Below are 15421 nucleotides of genomic sequence, written 5' to 3' on the forward strand. Positions count from 1 at the left end.
AGCATTCCATACTTTACCCCAAACTTTGCAAATGTTAAGGTAATTTATTATTATTACTAGTTATTATTATTAATAATGATGATGGTAAAGAAAATATCTGTTTCCAATGGAGACTTGATGGACATTTCCTGCTAATGAAATCTAGGTACAGGGAGATGTTTGTGACAGCCATAATGTAAAAGGCGCTGGTTTTAAAGATGAGGGCCCAGGAATAACGGCAGTGGTAGGAAGTTCTAGATACACTTTGAAAGAGAATCTTACGTGTTTCGTCTGCAACCACTCGTAGCAGATATTAATTTTCAACTAATTATGCTCTGGAAAATAACCAAGCTTATTGTCACTTTTATCAGGTTTTTAAAATATATGGGAATATGTGTAGCACATTAGAATCTCTAATTGATTATTCTTTTCAGATCTTAGAAGAATATACTTTTGATTAATAGCCATCATCCCACTAATAGCATAGCTATCTCCTTTCCCTCTTTGTTCTCCTTGCTGAAAAATACATATATTTACTTTTACATTCTATGTAAGTTATGTGAGAGTAAGCTGATGAGCCATATGTCCAGTTATGATACTTTTAAAAAGCTAGAAATAGTTAACTAGCACGTAGTTTTTAAAACATAAATGGTTTCAAATGGGGAAAATATATCTTTGTTAATAGCTTTAGGGAGCTGTGATGCTTAGTCCCTTGTTAGACTCCCATGGTCTCTTAGTTCCCTGAAAAAAAAATAATTATATCATATTAAAGGCCATTCAGTTTATTGTGTATGCAAAGTGTGGGTATTTTTTTTCCATTGAATCTGACTTCTAGTTTGGGGACAGTGACATTTTACTGTGCGATGTAATCATGTTGGGATGTGATTTTGGAGATAGGTAGAGAGAGATTTAACTATATCTTTGTTTTTTCTTGAAAATTTTTTCCTATAGTTAACATGGAGACCATGTGTGCTGATGATCTGCTGTCTGTCCTGCTTTATTTACTTGTGAAGACAGAGATACCAAATTGGTAAAAAATATTTTAAAGATGTTTTTAGCCTGCAACATTACAATGTGGTTTCCATTATCTAGACTCTCATGTTTTGAGTACCTACCTTTATAATGACTAGGTACTTGATCACTCTTCCAGATTGAGTAATAATTTCTTCAGGAAAGTTAAAAAAAATGTCAGTTTTGATATATCTCCTCTCATGTGTACTTTTTAGGAGAAGGACAGGATAGTAAATTTTTTGGGTAAGAAGCCTTCTTACAGTTATTTTTTTACATATGAAATACCTAGCATACAAGCAATCATTAGATAACCTGTATGTTGTATCTTTTTTACTGGTAGATTTTTCTAGACTTGTTGAATAAATGCCAACAATACTTGCACAGAGTTTTGTAATCTAGAACTAGTGATGGTTCTACTATGAGTTTATTATTTTCATTTTGAGCTGTTTATGTTAAGTGTATAATCCCTTCTCATTGGGCAGAGTAAGTACTGTTCTTTAATTCTATTGGATCAGTTTAAGATTAAGCACAGATGGAACTCAAATTGATCAGATTAACTGAACAATGCCATATCTACTGGTGATAGTCTTAGTCATCTTAGTTTTGGTACATCAGTTGGACTGACTATAGATTCTTTGAGTATGTGTCAATTGGGCATATATTATTATAACTTTTCTTTTTTTTTTTCCTTGTTAGGATGGCAAATTTGAGTTACATCAAAAACTTCAGATTTAGTAGTTCAACAAAAGATGAATTGAGTTACTGCCTGACTTCAATAGAGGCTGCAGTAGAGTATATTCGACAAGGAAATCTCTCTGAAAAGCCTTCTGTAAGAATTCAGTTTGATTATTCCACTTATGATGGTATAATCCATTTGGTTTTGAAGGATTGAAGGGAAGGGGTTCAAATGCCTCTTATAGAAGACTGGAGTTTCACTGCTTCTTGAGGAGGTGTGGGTGAAGGGAAGCTGAGCTTGAGCCTTCTGACACCAGTAAAAAAGCTTTGTTATTCACTTCAGTTTGCCTACTGAAAGACAAAATAAATTTTAAATTTTGGCTCAATTCACCTCTGAGCTAACAATCATGTCCAGCCTTGCCCCTTTCTATTCCTTCTGGGTCCATCGTGGAAGTGGACAGCTTAAAGGAAAGCTGGTAGTAAAGGTACCAGTCAGTGCTGCCATTCCAGGATAAGAGAAGCACACCCAGAGATTTTCTATAAAAAATAATTCACTTGTAAAATTGTATAAGGTTTATTATATTCTTGATATAATGGTCTAAATGGCAGTTTTATCTGCTTTTGATTTTATTAGTATCATGCTAAATCCTGATTTAACTAGGAGAGTTATACTCCTAATTAGTATTTTAATTCTATGTTTCAGATTACATAAAGAACACATGGATTCTTTATAATTTCTCAACATTTTTGATTTTTTTGTGGTTCTTTTCATTTATGTTGTTATAGTCATTTTGTGTTTTGTTTTCATGTTTCTTCTTACTTCACTCTGTATCATTTCATTTAAATCTTTCCATGTATCTCTGTATTCTTCGTGTTTGTTGTTTGTTACAGTACAGTAATATTCCATTACACTTATGTACTATAGTTTGTTTAGCTGTTTCCCAATTGATGGGCATCTACTTTGTTTCCATTTCTTGCTGTCAGAAAAAGTGCCACTGTAACTATTTTGGTGTATATAGGGACATTGTTTTTATCAGTGGCCCCCTTAGGGAATAAATCTAGTAATGGAATCTCTGGATCAAATGACATTTTAGTCATTTTATTTGCATATTCCAAATTTGCTTTCTAGAATGGTTGCACTGATTCATAGCTTCACCAACAATGCGTTAGCATGCCTACAACTCCTCTAGCATAGACTCTTTCTATCTTTTGTCATCTTTGGCAATTTACTGGGTATGAGATGAAACCTCAGGGTTGTTTTGATTTGCATTTCTCTTATTGGTGGTTTCATTTGGTTGTTAATAGTTTTCAGTTCTTTTGAGAACTGTTTATCTTTTGACTACTTGTCTCTTGGGGAATGGCTTTTGGTCATATACATATATATGCACATAGGTATATACATATAGATATAAATATACATATGTATAAGTGTGTGTATGTATATATATTATATGTATATACATACACACAGATGTATGTATATGTACCTATGTGTATATATACATACATCTGTTTATCTCCTATATGATACAGGCAGTTCTTACTTTATGTAAATTCGCATTATGCAATTTCGACTTTACATGAAGAATTCTGAAAGAAATCTGCATTCCAAAAAGACACTTTTGTTAAGTTTACTGTGCAGTACTGTGCTCTCTTCACTCCTGTCCCTTGGTTTGTCATTCTGGGGCATTCTATCCCCCCACCCCGCAAAAAAAACAAACAAACAACAAAGCAGACAAATGGATGTGTGTGAGGAGACTGCCGATATTGCCACTGCTCCTAGACTGGGGGCTTGGCTTGTGATCTCTGACTCCATTAGAGGAGACCTTTGCCCCATTCTGCCCATGTGTCTGTCTTCTCTCTGTCTGGGTGTTGTTTGTCTGTTCTTGGCCTCTGCGTGTCACCCAGCCTCTCCTATCTGCGTCCATGTCCAGCCCCCATGTGTCTGCCCTCATGTGTTCTTCCTCTTGGTTCTGGCCAGGCCCCCAGGTGGCTGGCATCTTCTTCCTCCTGCTCTTGCTTCTTTGTCCCTGACCCCAACTATCTTTGAGCCATGTGCCAGCCCTCCATGGGTACATGGCCTCCTTTCTGTCTTCCTCCCTCCCTTCTCTACATGCCCAGGCAACTTATGTAAAAAGTGCTTTACATAGAGGACTGAGGGAATGGTCCATTTGTATAAAGTAGGAACTATTTGTATACATATGTGTTCACATATGTATATATGCACATATGTATATGTACATGCGCATGTATCTGTATTATACACACACACACATACACACACATACACACACATCTGTCTGTGTGTATGTTTATATATCTTGAATACCAAACCCTTATCTGAGAAATTTGGTACAAAGATTTCTCCACCCACTTAATTGCTTTCCTTCTCGTCCTAAGTGCATTAATTTTGTTTGTGCAGTTTTGTGTTTTCAGTTTCATGTAATCAAAGTTATCCATTTTATTTTTTCTAATTGCCTCTAATTCTTCTTTGGTTAAGAATACATCACCTAAACCTAACCATGAGAATTATATGATTTGTTTCTAATTTTTTATTTAATTTTATCTACTTTAATATTAAGGTCATGTATCCATTTAGAATATATTATGGAATATGGTATAAGGTGTTTGGTTTAAGCCTAATTTCTGCCAGGCCGCTTTCTAGTTTTCCGTGCAGTTTTGTCAAATAAGGAGGTTTTTCCTAAGTCATTTAGGTTTTCTAGTTTATCAGAAGCTTGATTATTGAGTTCCATTGTTTCTGATTCTCCATGTCTATTCCATTGTTCTACCTTGATATTTTTTTTTTTTTTACCAGTTACAGGTGGTTTTGATGACTGTTGCTTTATAATACGATGTGACATCTGGAAGTGCTATACTCTTTTTATTCCTACTTACATATTAGAGGTTAAAAGAGTGAGATTAAAGTACTCGAAAAAACCAAATGAAACAATTAAAGCACCTCTAATTTTAAGAAAACAGCCTCTGTTAAAAAGCACAGAAACAACATACCTTAGCTCTGCGAAGCTCTTGGACGCTTATCTTGGGATAAGTGTTAGGGGGTGGCAGAAGATTGTAGTTTATTCCTGTCATTCAGACAGAACATATTTTGTTGCTTGAAAAAATAATTTCTGCCCTTTATGAGATGTAATTTGATGATTAGCAGGGAACAGTTGTAAGTAGTCTTCTCCTTACTTGTCTTCATACTTTCTCAGAAGAGACATCTTTTGTCTTGTTTATTGTTCTGTTTAAGTATAAAGGTCCAGTAGCGTCGATAAGTTTGTATCTGTCACCCAGGCAACCACCCCTCCCCGTGGTGTGAGGACAAAATTTTCTCTCTATATTATATTCTCTATATATTTTTGACCTGTCTCTGGCAGCATTCTTTGATATTAATTAATCTTATGTTGATTTAACAATTAAAATTAATAACTAATTAGATTAAATATCTTAAACATCTTTATAAACGAATTAAATATCCCCTAGAGTCTGTTAACTTTTAAAAAAAAATTTGTTTACTGTATTTGAATAGGATTGGTTCCCTTTCTAATGCTATGTATTTTATTTCATGCATTTGTTTTGTGAATTTATACATTACTCTGAGAAAGGGGCCATGAGCTTCACCAGATTGCCAAAGGGGTTCATGATTCAAGAAAAGGTTAAGAATCCCTATCCTAAATGCAGCCTGTCATAAATGAGAGAGAATAGAAAAGAACACATCAACTGTTTATCTTTTTCAGTTAGAAATTGTCAAGATTAAGTAATCTTTGCTATTATATTGTCTCTACTATGATATATATCTTGTTTGTAATTCATAGTGTTTGTCTTCTAGGAATCTGAGGGGTTTAGTGACAAGCTATCCCTTAGGCAGAGAATGAACTTACTATCCCAGATGAGTTCGACCCCTATTGATTGTTTGTTTAAGGTAAGACACCAATAGTTGTCTGTGGTTAAAGACAATGCTTTGTGGTTTGTGTTTTTAGAATCCATTATGATGACTCTTGTAACTTGGGATTATAAATTTGCTAGCTTGGTTTTTACTAAGGCATTTATTGTGTTCCTAGTATATGCTGTCAGTCAGTCTAAAAGCATTTATTAAGTGACTACTATGTGCTAGGCACTGTGCTGAGTGCAGGGGATTTGAAAAGAGGCAAAAGCAATCCTTGCTTTCAAGGAGCGCACTCCAGTGGGAGAGACAGTTTGCAGTCAGATATGTATAAACAAGCTATATGCAGGATAGATAGGAAATAGTTAAGAGAGGAAAGGCACTAAAATTAATAGATTGAGAAAGCCTTCCTATAGAAGATGGTATTTTAGTTCGAACTTGAAGGAAGTCAGGCAGGTCAATAAGCAGAGATGAGGAAGGAGAGCACTCTAGGCATGGAGGACAGTCAGAGAAAATGTCCGGGGTTGAGAGAGTGTTTTGTTCATGAAATAGCAAGGAGGCCAGTGTCACTGGATAGAAGTGTACATGGCAAGGGGAATAAGGTATAAGAACACTGCAGAGGTTGTGGAGGGGAGGGGTCCACTCTAGATCGTGAGGGACTTTGAACACCAAGAAAAGGTTTTGTATTTGATCCTGGAGGTGATAGGGAGCTACTGGAGTTTGTTGAGTAGGAGAGTGACATGGTTGGACCTATGATTTAGGAAAATCTCTTTGATGGCTAGATGGAAGATGGATTGGAGTGGAGAGAAACTTGAGACAGGCAGACTCACCAGTAGGCTACTTCAGTAATCCAAGTGTGAGTTGATGAGGGCCTGTACCAGAGTGGTGGCAGTGTCAGAGGAAAGAAGGAGACATATTCAAGATACGTTGCAGAGGTAAAATTGATAGGCCTTGGCAACAATTTGGGTATTGGGTTTGAGAGACAGTGAAGAGTCAGGGATGATATCTAGATTGTGAGACAGTGGTACCCTGTGGGAATATAGCAGGGAGAGGAGGTTTGGGGGAAAGATAATGCTAAAATCTGTTGGGGGATAAAACTTTGAAGATAGGGAATGGCTATTTTCTCAGTACAAGTACATTAATTTAGTATTCAGTTTAATTTCTCTCCCTCCCAACCCTCTGTCACCTAAGCCAATTAAGTAGTTTAAAAACTTTGAAAAAAGAGCTTTACAACCTGAAAAATTGAAACCAAGCAATATTAAAATAGATTTCACTATTTGTTTGACAGCATTTTATTATGTATCCTATTTTCTGGATTTATTGTAGCACATTGCTTCAGGTAACCAGGAAGAAGTAGAAAAACTTTTGTGTCAGGATGACCATGATAAAGACACCATTCAAAAAATGTGCCATCCTCTCTGCTTCTGCGACAACTGTGAGAAATTGGTCTCCGGGTAAGAGGGTCCTTGGGGATATAACACACTGCTTGGGAACATTTATGTTGAAAACATTATGAGTTGGTATAGTGGAAAGAACAGTTAAGTTTTAATATTGGCCCTACCACTTATTAGTCATGTTACCTTAGGCAATCTTACGACTTTGAAGAAATAATTTAAGTTTTTTAAACTTCACGTGTAAAATGGGGGTAATACCACCTATCTTTTACATCCCACAGGGTCATTTTACTAGCAAGATAGATACAGAGAACCTGAAATGAGACAGTGTACGTGAAAACTTTTGTAGACTTTTAACATGTTATGCAAATATAAAAAAATTAATTGCTTTTCTTGACTTTTATTGGGGGGAAAAACCTGCCTGCATAATCATAGGGTATATCATTTTGGTGTTAGAGCAAGTTTTTTTCAGGCATTTTCTGGAACGGAAGCAACTTCATCTTTAGCTTTTTCCATTTCCCATCACTCTTTTTCTTGTGACAGCACACTTGATAGAGATGCTGCTGCTTCCTTGAAGCAATATGTAATGTACAAAGTTGATGTCCTTCAGTAGGGCAGCAGTATGTAAATATAATGGAATATCATGCAGTAAGAAATAGCAAATATGAGGAATTCAGAAAAACATAGGAAGATATTATTTTATACAGAGTAAAGTAAGTAGAACCAAGAAATCAAAATACACAATTACTCCATTGATATAAACAAGAAAAAGTTAAATGACATTGAATATTGTGTAATTCTGATGACTAATCTTGAACCTGTAGAAGAGGTGAAGAAATGCTTCTCCTTTCTTTTGTTGGAGAGTTTGAAGACTGTGCTCGATAGGATTGGCCGGTTGGTTTTGCTTAACTTTCTTTTTTTTGTGTTTCAAGAAATGGCTGACTTTGTGGGGAAGGAATAGATATGGAAAAGACTGATGTTAAAGGAATCAGTAAAACTTTTTTAAGAATGGCATGTCATACTATAAGGTGTTCTGGACTTGGAATTAGGAAATCGTAGGCTCATATACTTGCTCTGACACTTCCTGACTTTGTGTGATGATTAGCAAACTCATAGGACTCGGCATAATTTTCCTTTAGGAGTTCATTTATGGTTTGTCATTTTCTTTGAGATTGGGTTGTTTAAGTTGTCTATTCTTTGTTCTGTTCTTTGTTTTGTTTTGTTCTTGGCATTTTATATTTTTGTAAATACCCAGACATTTCACTTAAGTTGTAAGTTTTATTGGTATCTAGTGGAACAAAATAATTTCTTTTAATTTCCTTCATTTCTTCTTAATTTGTTGTGCATTTTTTTTTCCATTTTTAATACTGGTAACTTGATTTTCTTCTTTTAAAAATAAGAATAATGGTTTTTTAAATTTAAAAAATGTATTAATCTCTTTGATTTTCAGATTTCTCTTTTGGTATTTAATTGACTTTTTAAAGAATTTGTTGGTTTTCTATTTTTTAAGTTAGATGTTTAACTGATCTGGGCTTTCTATTGTTGATGAAAGATTTTTAGAAATTAAATTTTTTTCTCGCAGGACTGCTTTGGTTGTATCTCATATATTTGGTATATCTGTTGTTTTTATGATTTGTTCTTTGACCCACTAATTCTTTAGGATTAAGTTATTTAGTGTCCAATTAATTTTTTTTTAATTTTATTTTTTTGCTTTTTATCCTTTTTGGTGAGGCAGTTGGGGTTAAGTAACTTGTCCAGGGTCACACAGCTAGTAAGTATCAAGTGTCTGAGGCTGGATTTGAACTCAGGTCCTCCTGACTCCAAGGCCAGAACTTTATCCACTGCACCACCTAGCTGCCTCTGTCCAATTAATTTTTAATCTTTTCTTCAGTGGCCCTTTGCTGATTATAATTTTTATTGTATTGTAATCAGTAGAAATGCATTTAATATATCTGCTTTTCATTATTGGTGAGTCAGTATTTATATCTATATATCTATATCTATATATATCTGATGGGTAGTCAGTGTTTATAAAAGTAGTATGTACTGTTGCAAAATATGTATGCTCATATCTTTTCCCATTCAGTAACTGCCTGAGATGCCACATATCTGATATAGTAAAAATATTTAACCCCTTAATGTTTTCCTTTGTTTTTGGTTAGATTTTTGTAGGTCTGAAAGGGGTAATGAAGGCCCCCATTAATATAGTTTTGAAATTAGGAATTTTTTTTTTTAAGGCAATTGGGGTTAAGTGACTTGCCCAGGGTCACACAGCTAGTGTCAAGTGTTTGGTCTGAGATCGGATTTGCATTAATATAGTTTTATTGTCTATTTATCTCTGTAAATAATTTAATTTTTAATTATTTAGATACTGTGTAAAGATTTGGTGCATACATGTCAAGTGTTAACAGGATTTTTACTGAGCCTGTCTCTAACCTGAGAATGCTCGGAGCTGAACAAAGCAGGCCTAGAGATGGGAGTGCCAGTAATCAAATAGTTTAATTAATCAATTTCAGAGTGAGGAATGTTCTCCTTAGCTGAAGTGAAAGTACAGGTTATATACTTAAATCACAAGTGGGGAAGGAGGGGGGAAGATGGATTGCAAAACAATCATTTAGTGGTTTCCCACGAGAAACCTACTAAGTCTCACAATACAACAGTTCTGGAGTCAAGTCTTTGGGGGTTGTGATCACCTTCCCTAAAGTACAGAACCAGAGTTCTGTGACGGAAACAGGTTCTACAGTCTTTGCTTCCCTTCACTTCAGGTACATAGGCAGAAGGATGCCAGTGATTGGGAGCCTTGTCAAAGTTTTGATTAATCAGTTTAAGCTGCATTGTAAGCTCTGACTCACAAGCTGGAAAAGGCAGCTCTTGAGAAAACTAAATTGTTAGTATATTCATTACATATATATTGATTAATATGAAAATTTTAAATTCCTTTCTCACAAGTATTGATATTAATTCATTGTTTCTGGTGCTTTTAAGGATAATGTAGTTTCCTTTTTATCTTTTAAAAGATACTCTTTTTCTGAGTGTCTAGACTTACCTACTTTTTTGCCCTTTTTTTTGTCTGACATAATGATTGCTACCCCTTCTAGCCACTTGCTCTAATTGTGTGAATCCTTGTGTTTTCTTGTGTGTTTCTTATAAACAAATTGTTGATTTCTGCTATCTCATCCATTCTGCTATACTCTTCCATTTTATGGGTAAGTTCATTGCCTTCATGTTCTGTTATTATTGTTAACTATTTTCCTCCATCCTATTTTCTAATGCTTTTTCCTTTCTTTGCTTCCTGCTTCCCTTTACAAAAAAGAAGAGGATAGTGAGTCAGGAGTGTGGACAGTACTAGTGATCTATACCTGCTGCAAACTATTTCTGCTCTTTTCCCTTTCCCCAGACATAGGACACAAATTATTACTTTTTTTGCCTTTAAACTTCTTCACAATTTGCCCTGTGATTCATTTTGTTTTGTTTATGATTAATCCCTTACTTCTGTTCTCTGCCTGCATCTCTCATTTCTCTGTAAATCAAATTATTTGTGTGTTCTCTCCTCCTTGACTGCCTCATATAAAAGCTAAGTTTAAGTGATATCCATTCTTCTCACGCCTCTGTCTTCTCTTTTTTATTTTTTCTTTAACATTATCAAAATGTAGCTAAATGACTACAGGCTCCTTTGTTATATTTAACTCTCTGTGATCCTTGATAACACTGGGGTTCTAAAGTGACACTTGTTTCTTCTCCCCATTTAAGAATGTGAATACTTCATCCTTATGTAGTTCCTTCCACTTGGATCAAACATATTTACTTTTTTTTTGTTTCTCTCAATTCCTGTGTTAGTAGTATTTCAGTGTTTCTACTTAGCTCTCACCATTCGTCAGGATTGCTTAGAAGTCAGTCCTATGTTTCGTTAAAGGGCCACTTCTGGGGAAAATATTCAATTTTGCTGGGTAAGTTATTCTTGATTGTAAGATTATATTTTCTGCCTTTTGGAATATCATATTCCAAGTTCTCCCCTTCTTTATAGTTGCCAATCCTTGTGTGATCCTGATTATGGTTCCTTGGAACTTGTACTCTTTCTTTCTGGATGTTTTCTGTATTTTTTCTTTGACTTGGAAGTCTTTGACTTTCCTGGGAATTTTTTTGGAGGTTCCTTTCAGGAGGTAATTAGTATATTATTTTCATCTTTACTTTGTGGTTAGGTTGGCATAGGTCTAGAAAGTTTTCATTTATGATTTTCTGAAATAAAATGTCCAGAATTTTTTTTTTATTATTATGGTTTTATGGGCATCCATTGATTTTCCAGGTCAGTTGTTTGTGTTATCAGATATCTTACATTTTCTTCTTTTTTTTCAGTCTTTTGATTTTATTCTACTATTTCTTGCTCTCTAATGGAGTCATTCATTTCTGTTAGGTCTGTTCCAATATACGTGGAGCCTATCATTTGGGTAAGGTTTACTAATTCTGTTCCAGTCTATTTGCTTCCAATTCTTTACTCAAGAGCTTCATTTTTTATTTTTTATTTCAGTGCTTTTATTTTTATCTCTTGCTTCATTTCCCCACCCAGTAGGTATTCATGTAGTCCTGTTGGAAAAATCAAAATTTTTTTTTTAGTTTCTTCTTATAGTTATTCCAGAATTACTTTTTGTGAGATCTCTAGAATTTAAACATTTGATAACTGGTTGGTGTTGTTTTTGGGTTACTCATCACTTCAGCTTTAGTTCTTGAATTGGGGCTTTTGTGCTAGGGTGTGTTCTCTCCCCCATTGCTTTTGGGTAGTGTGTCAGCCTTGTTTGATCTTGCCCCTAGTTCCCTAGGTTTCTATGAAGACCTTCTGTGGGGGTTAAGCCTCTGTGGATCTTTGAAGTTCAGAGTGCTCTATCTTGATGGCCCTATGTGGCATGTCAAGACAAGGTAATAGAGACTTTGGACCACAGGTATATCTAAGTCATGTTCTCACTGGTTACTTCCTTGCCCTCTATTAATGTTCCCAAGAGCCCTCACTGTGGGTTAACAACCACCCTAGTCTTTTCTTAGGGAAGAGCCCTATAGTCTACATGTGTCTCTGTGTTGGGATGCTCATATCCCATTGGAAGCAGGGTTCAGTGTGAAAACCAAGAAGAAAAATGATCTGAATAGAGAGGAATCATGACCTGTGACAGGAAGGTCAGCAAGCCCGTTATTAGGAGCCTACTTGGAGGGTGGAAGAATGTTCTACAGAGGAGAAAAAAAAAGATGAAAAACCATTGCATACTTGGAATTAAGAAACAAATTTGAGGCTCTTCCTGAAGATGAAGATGATGGACAGCCTGAAGAGGGAGTGGCTGCTTGTTTTCCAAGTAAAGACAAAATAGATCCAAATGTGCTTTGAAATGAGAGATCATCCAAGAAGAGCCAGAAAAAGAGGAAGCTACAAGACATGAATAGTAGTAGTTTGTGGCTTCCTGCTGAAGGTAATGAAGAAGCTGTTTATCAGCCTAACAATGACAATAGAAATTTGTAATTTTCCTGTTCATGCTTGTAAGACCTGACAATCTCCTTAAGATTCATGAAAACAGAGAACTATTACCCACTCTTGCTGATTGAGATGGTTTCAGATGGTATTGTCAAAAGGAACACTAGAAAGCATTGCCAAAGGTTTTAAATCCTTGAGAATGAAGACCTTAGGGGCACTTGGGTGCTTTTATCCCCATTGCTAAATAGAGACCAAGGATTCTGATTTAGAAAGTGAACAACTGGTTAAGATGGTGTCTAAGAATGGAATTTGAATTTTTGAACCAGGGTTTAAAATATAGGAGTGACATCCTCTTGAACAAGTTTAGAATACACATAACAAAGAATGTAAGAATATGTTTGCCAGTGTCTTTCAAGTCTCATGCAGAAGGCTTAAACTGAAAGAAGAAGAGAAATAAGGACACCTAAAATTCAGAGGTAACATAATCCAAGAAAGGAGCCAGTAATAAAACCTGAGACCTCCACTATTAACAAACAAATGCACTAAATATGATTGACAAGCAAGATGAACTAGAGATTCTATAAAAGGAAGCAACTCTGATTTTAAAGATATGACTAAGGCTTTATAAGATGAAACGTGTGACTAGAATGTAGCTTTGGAAAGGTACAAGACAGGAAAGGGAACTGTGATAGGCTAGGCTTGACTTAGAAGGGGCTGATGGTTTAGGTTTGAAATTTGAATGAAATGAGACACTTTCAGAAAATTTAATAGTGAACACAGGGAAGTTTAGGAGGCAGAGTCAAGATAGTGTTTGAAACAAGTAAGTGAGCTTTCTCCCTAGCTCTCCTCAAGATCCTTCAAGCCGATCTAGAAAATGCATGTGAGTACTGATCAGAAAATCCAAGAAAAAATTCCAGTGAGTCATTTTTCCAGCTCATGTTGTCATAAGGAGATACACAGAGACATCTCTGGACAGTAAAGGCAGGGTCTAACCAGGAGTGGCTATACAGAGCATTCATTCCAACCCAGGGAGAGGCTGTACACCAAGACAAGAGATTCCAGATCTAGCTTAGAGGGGTCTAAATTTGTATAGGGTGCAAAAACCAGTGCTGACTGGGAGCCCTGTCACTCACTATTCAGTTCTGGGTCATAGATACAGAGTAGACTTCACTTAGGGTGGAGTCCCAGATAAGGAGTAGTTTTGGGTCCTGTCCTATATACCAAGCAAGGAGGAAGTTCAGAAACAAATAGCAGCTGTATGACTTGGTCCCCTGCAGCAGAGTGAGGATTCTTAGGTCTGTCATCTAGCCCAGTTTGAAGTTGGCAGAAGAATAACTAGGGTAGGAATCCTGACCTAGACCAAAGAGAAACCAACATTTCTGTCCCTCTGAACCAGCAGAGTTTTCTGGCTAACTGATAGTAGCCAAGTCTAGCAGCAATTTACTAAAACTCAAACTGAGGCAAACTCATAGCCTTGATGCTCAGACTGAAATACAGGTCAGAAACTTGCAGAGATCAGATGGCGGAGTAGGGGGCAGAGTGATCAGACTTTGCCCTGTATCAGACTACCTTGGCAATACTGAAAGCTTGCAGATCTCCAGCCTGTGCTGTCCCTGAGATCTTCGAATAACAACACTCAATATCCCCCAAAAGAAGCAACAAAACCAGCATAAAGTCTGAAGTCAGAAAATAAGCTGAAAGAATGGGCAAACAGAAATCTCACCATAAAAAGCTATTTAGCAACAGAGATGCTCAGGACATGAATTCATAAGAAGAGAATAACTCCAAAATATTTATAAGCAAAGCTTCAAAGGAAAACACAGCTTAGGCACAAATTCAACTAGAATTCCTAGAAGAAATGAAGCAAGCATTTAGAAAAAAATTTTTTTAATCAATGAAATGAGAGTGTTAGAGGACAAAATTGGAAAAGAAATGAGAGCTATAGAAGAAAGAATTGGAAAGGGCAGGGAGGAAATAAGCATCTACATCAGACCTCCTATGTTCCAGGAACTGTGCTAAGCGTCTTACAGATATTATCTCATTTGATCATTTTAACAATCCTGTGAGATAGGTGCTGTTATTATCCTTATTTTATAGTTGAGGAAACTGAGGCAATCAGAGGTTAAATGATTTGCCCAGGGTCCCATAGCAAGTTAGTGTCTAAGGTCTTCCTGACTCCAGGCCCAGCACCCAATTCATTGTGCCACCTGGCTGCCTCAGCTAGTAATTAACAGCTTGGCAGAAGATGTACAAAACTTTGCCCAAATAAACTCCATGAAAATTAGAATGAAGCCAATGACTTCACGAGACAACAAGAAAAACTAAAACAAAGAAAGAAGACTTTAAAAAAGAAGGAAATATAAGATATAGCAAAAACCACCAATCTGGATAACAAGTTGAGAAGAAAAAATTTAAGAATCATTAGACTACCTGAATGTTATGACCGAAAAAAGAGCTCAGACATTATATTTCAAGAAATCTTGAAGGAAAATTCCCCTAGCTTTCTTAGAACCAGAGAGTGAGGTGGAAATACAAAGAATTTGCTGACTCTTGAAAGAAACTCCAAAATGAAAAATTCCAGGAACATTATAGCTAAAATCCAGACCACTTTGGGAACACTTGAAAGCTTCCAGGTCAAAAATACTGCAAAGCAATCAGAAAGAAAGAATTCAGGTATTGAGGAGCCGCAGTCAGAGTCACAACCATGAATAGAAAGGAACAGAGAAGCTGGAGTATAATATTCTAGAAGGTAAGGGGTATAGATTATCCTCAAGAATAATTTATTCAGCAATATGGAGCCTATAATCCTATAGGCAGAAAATAAACATTTAATGAATTAGGTGACTTCAGAGCATTCCTGATGAAAAGATGTGAGTTGCATAGAAACTTTAAAGTGCTAACACAGGAATTAAGAGAAGCAGTAAAAAGAGAAACATGGGTGGACAATCATAAGGGACTAAGTAGTGATAAACCATTTACATTTTAATATAAGGAAATGATACATGTGTCTGAACTCTGTCATCATTG

At 35.9% G+C, this 15421-nt stretch overlaps 1 protein-coding gene across 1 annotated transcript in view; it reads left to right on the top strand.

The window, feature by feature from the left end:
* The window catches only part of ANKRD27 (ankyrin repeat domain 27), a 92973-nt gene that overhangs the window by 43305 nt on the left and 34247 nt on the right, over positions 1–15421 (top strand). The window contains 4 exon segments of the mRNA XM_027868066.1: positions 931–1009; positions 1687–1819; positions 5495–5587; positions 6875–7002. Coding sequence (XP_027723867.1) covers positions 931–1009; positions 1687–1819; positions 5495–5587; positions 6875–7002 — 433 coding nt within the window.

The sequence above is a fragment of the Vombatus ursinus genome, unplaced genomic scaffold, assembly GCF_900497805.2.
Source record: "Vombatus ursinus unplaced genomic scaffold, bare-nosed wombat genome assembly UNPS02014786.1, whole genome shotgun sequence".
Lineage (NCBI taxonomy): Eukaryota > Metazoa > Chordata > Mammalia > Diprotodontia > Vombatidae > Vombatus > Vombatus ursinus.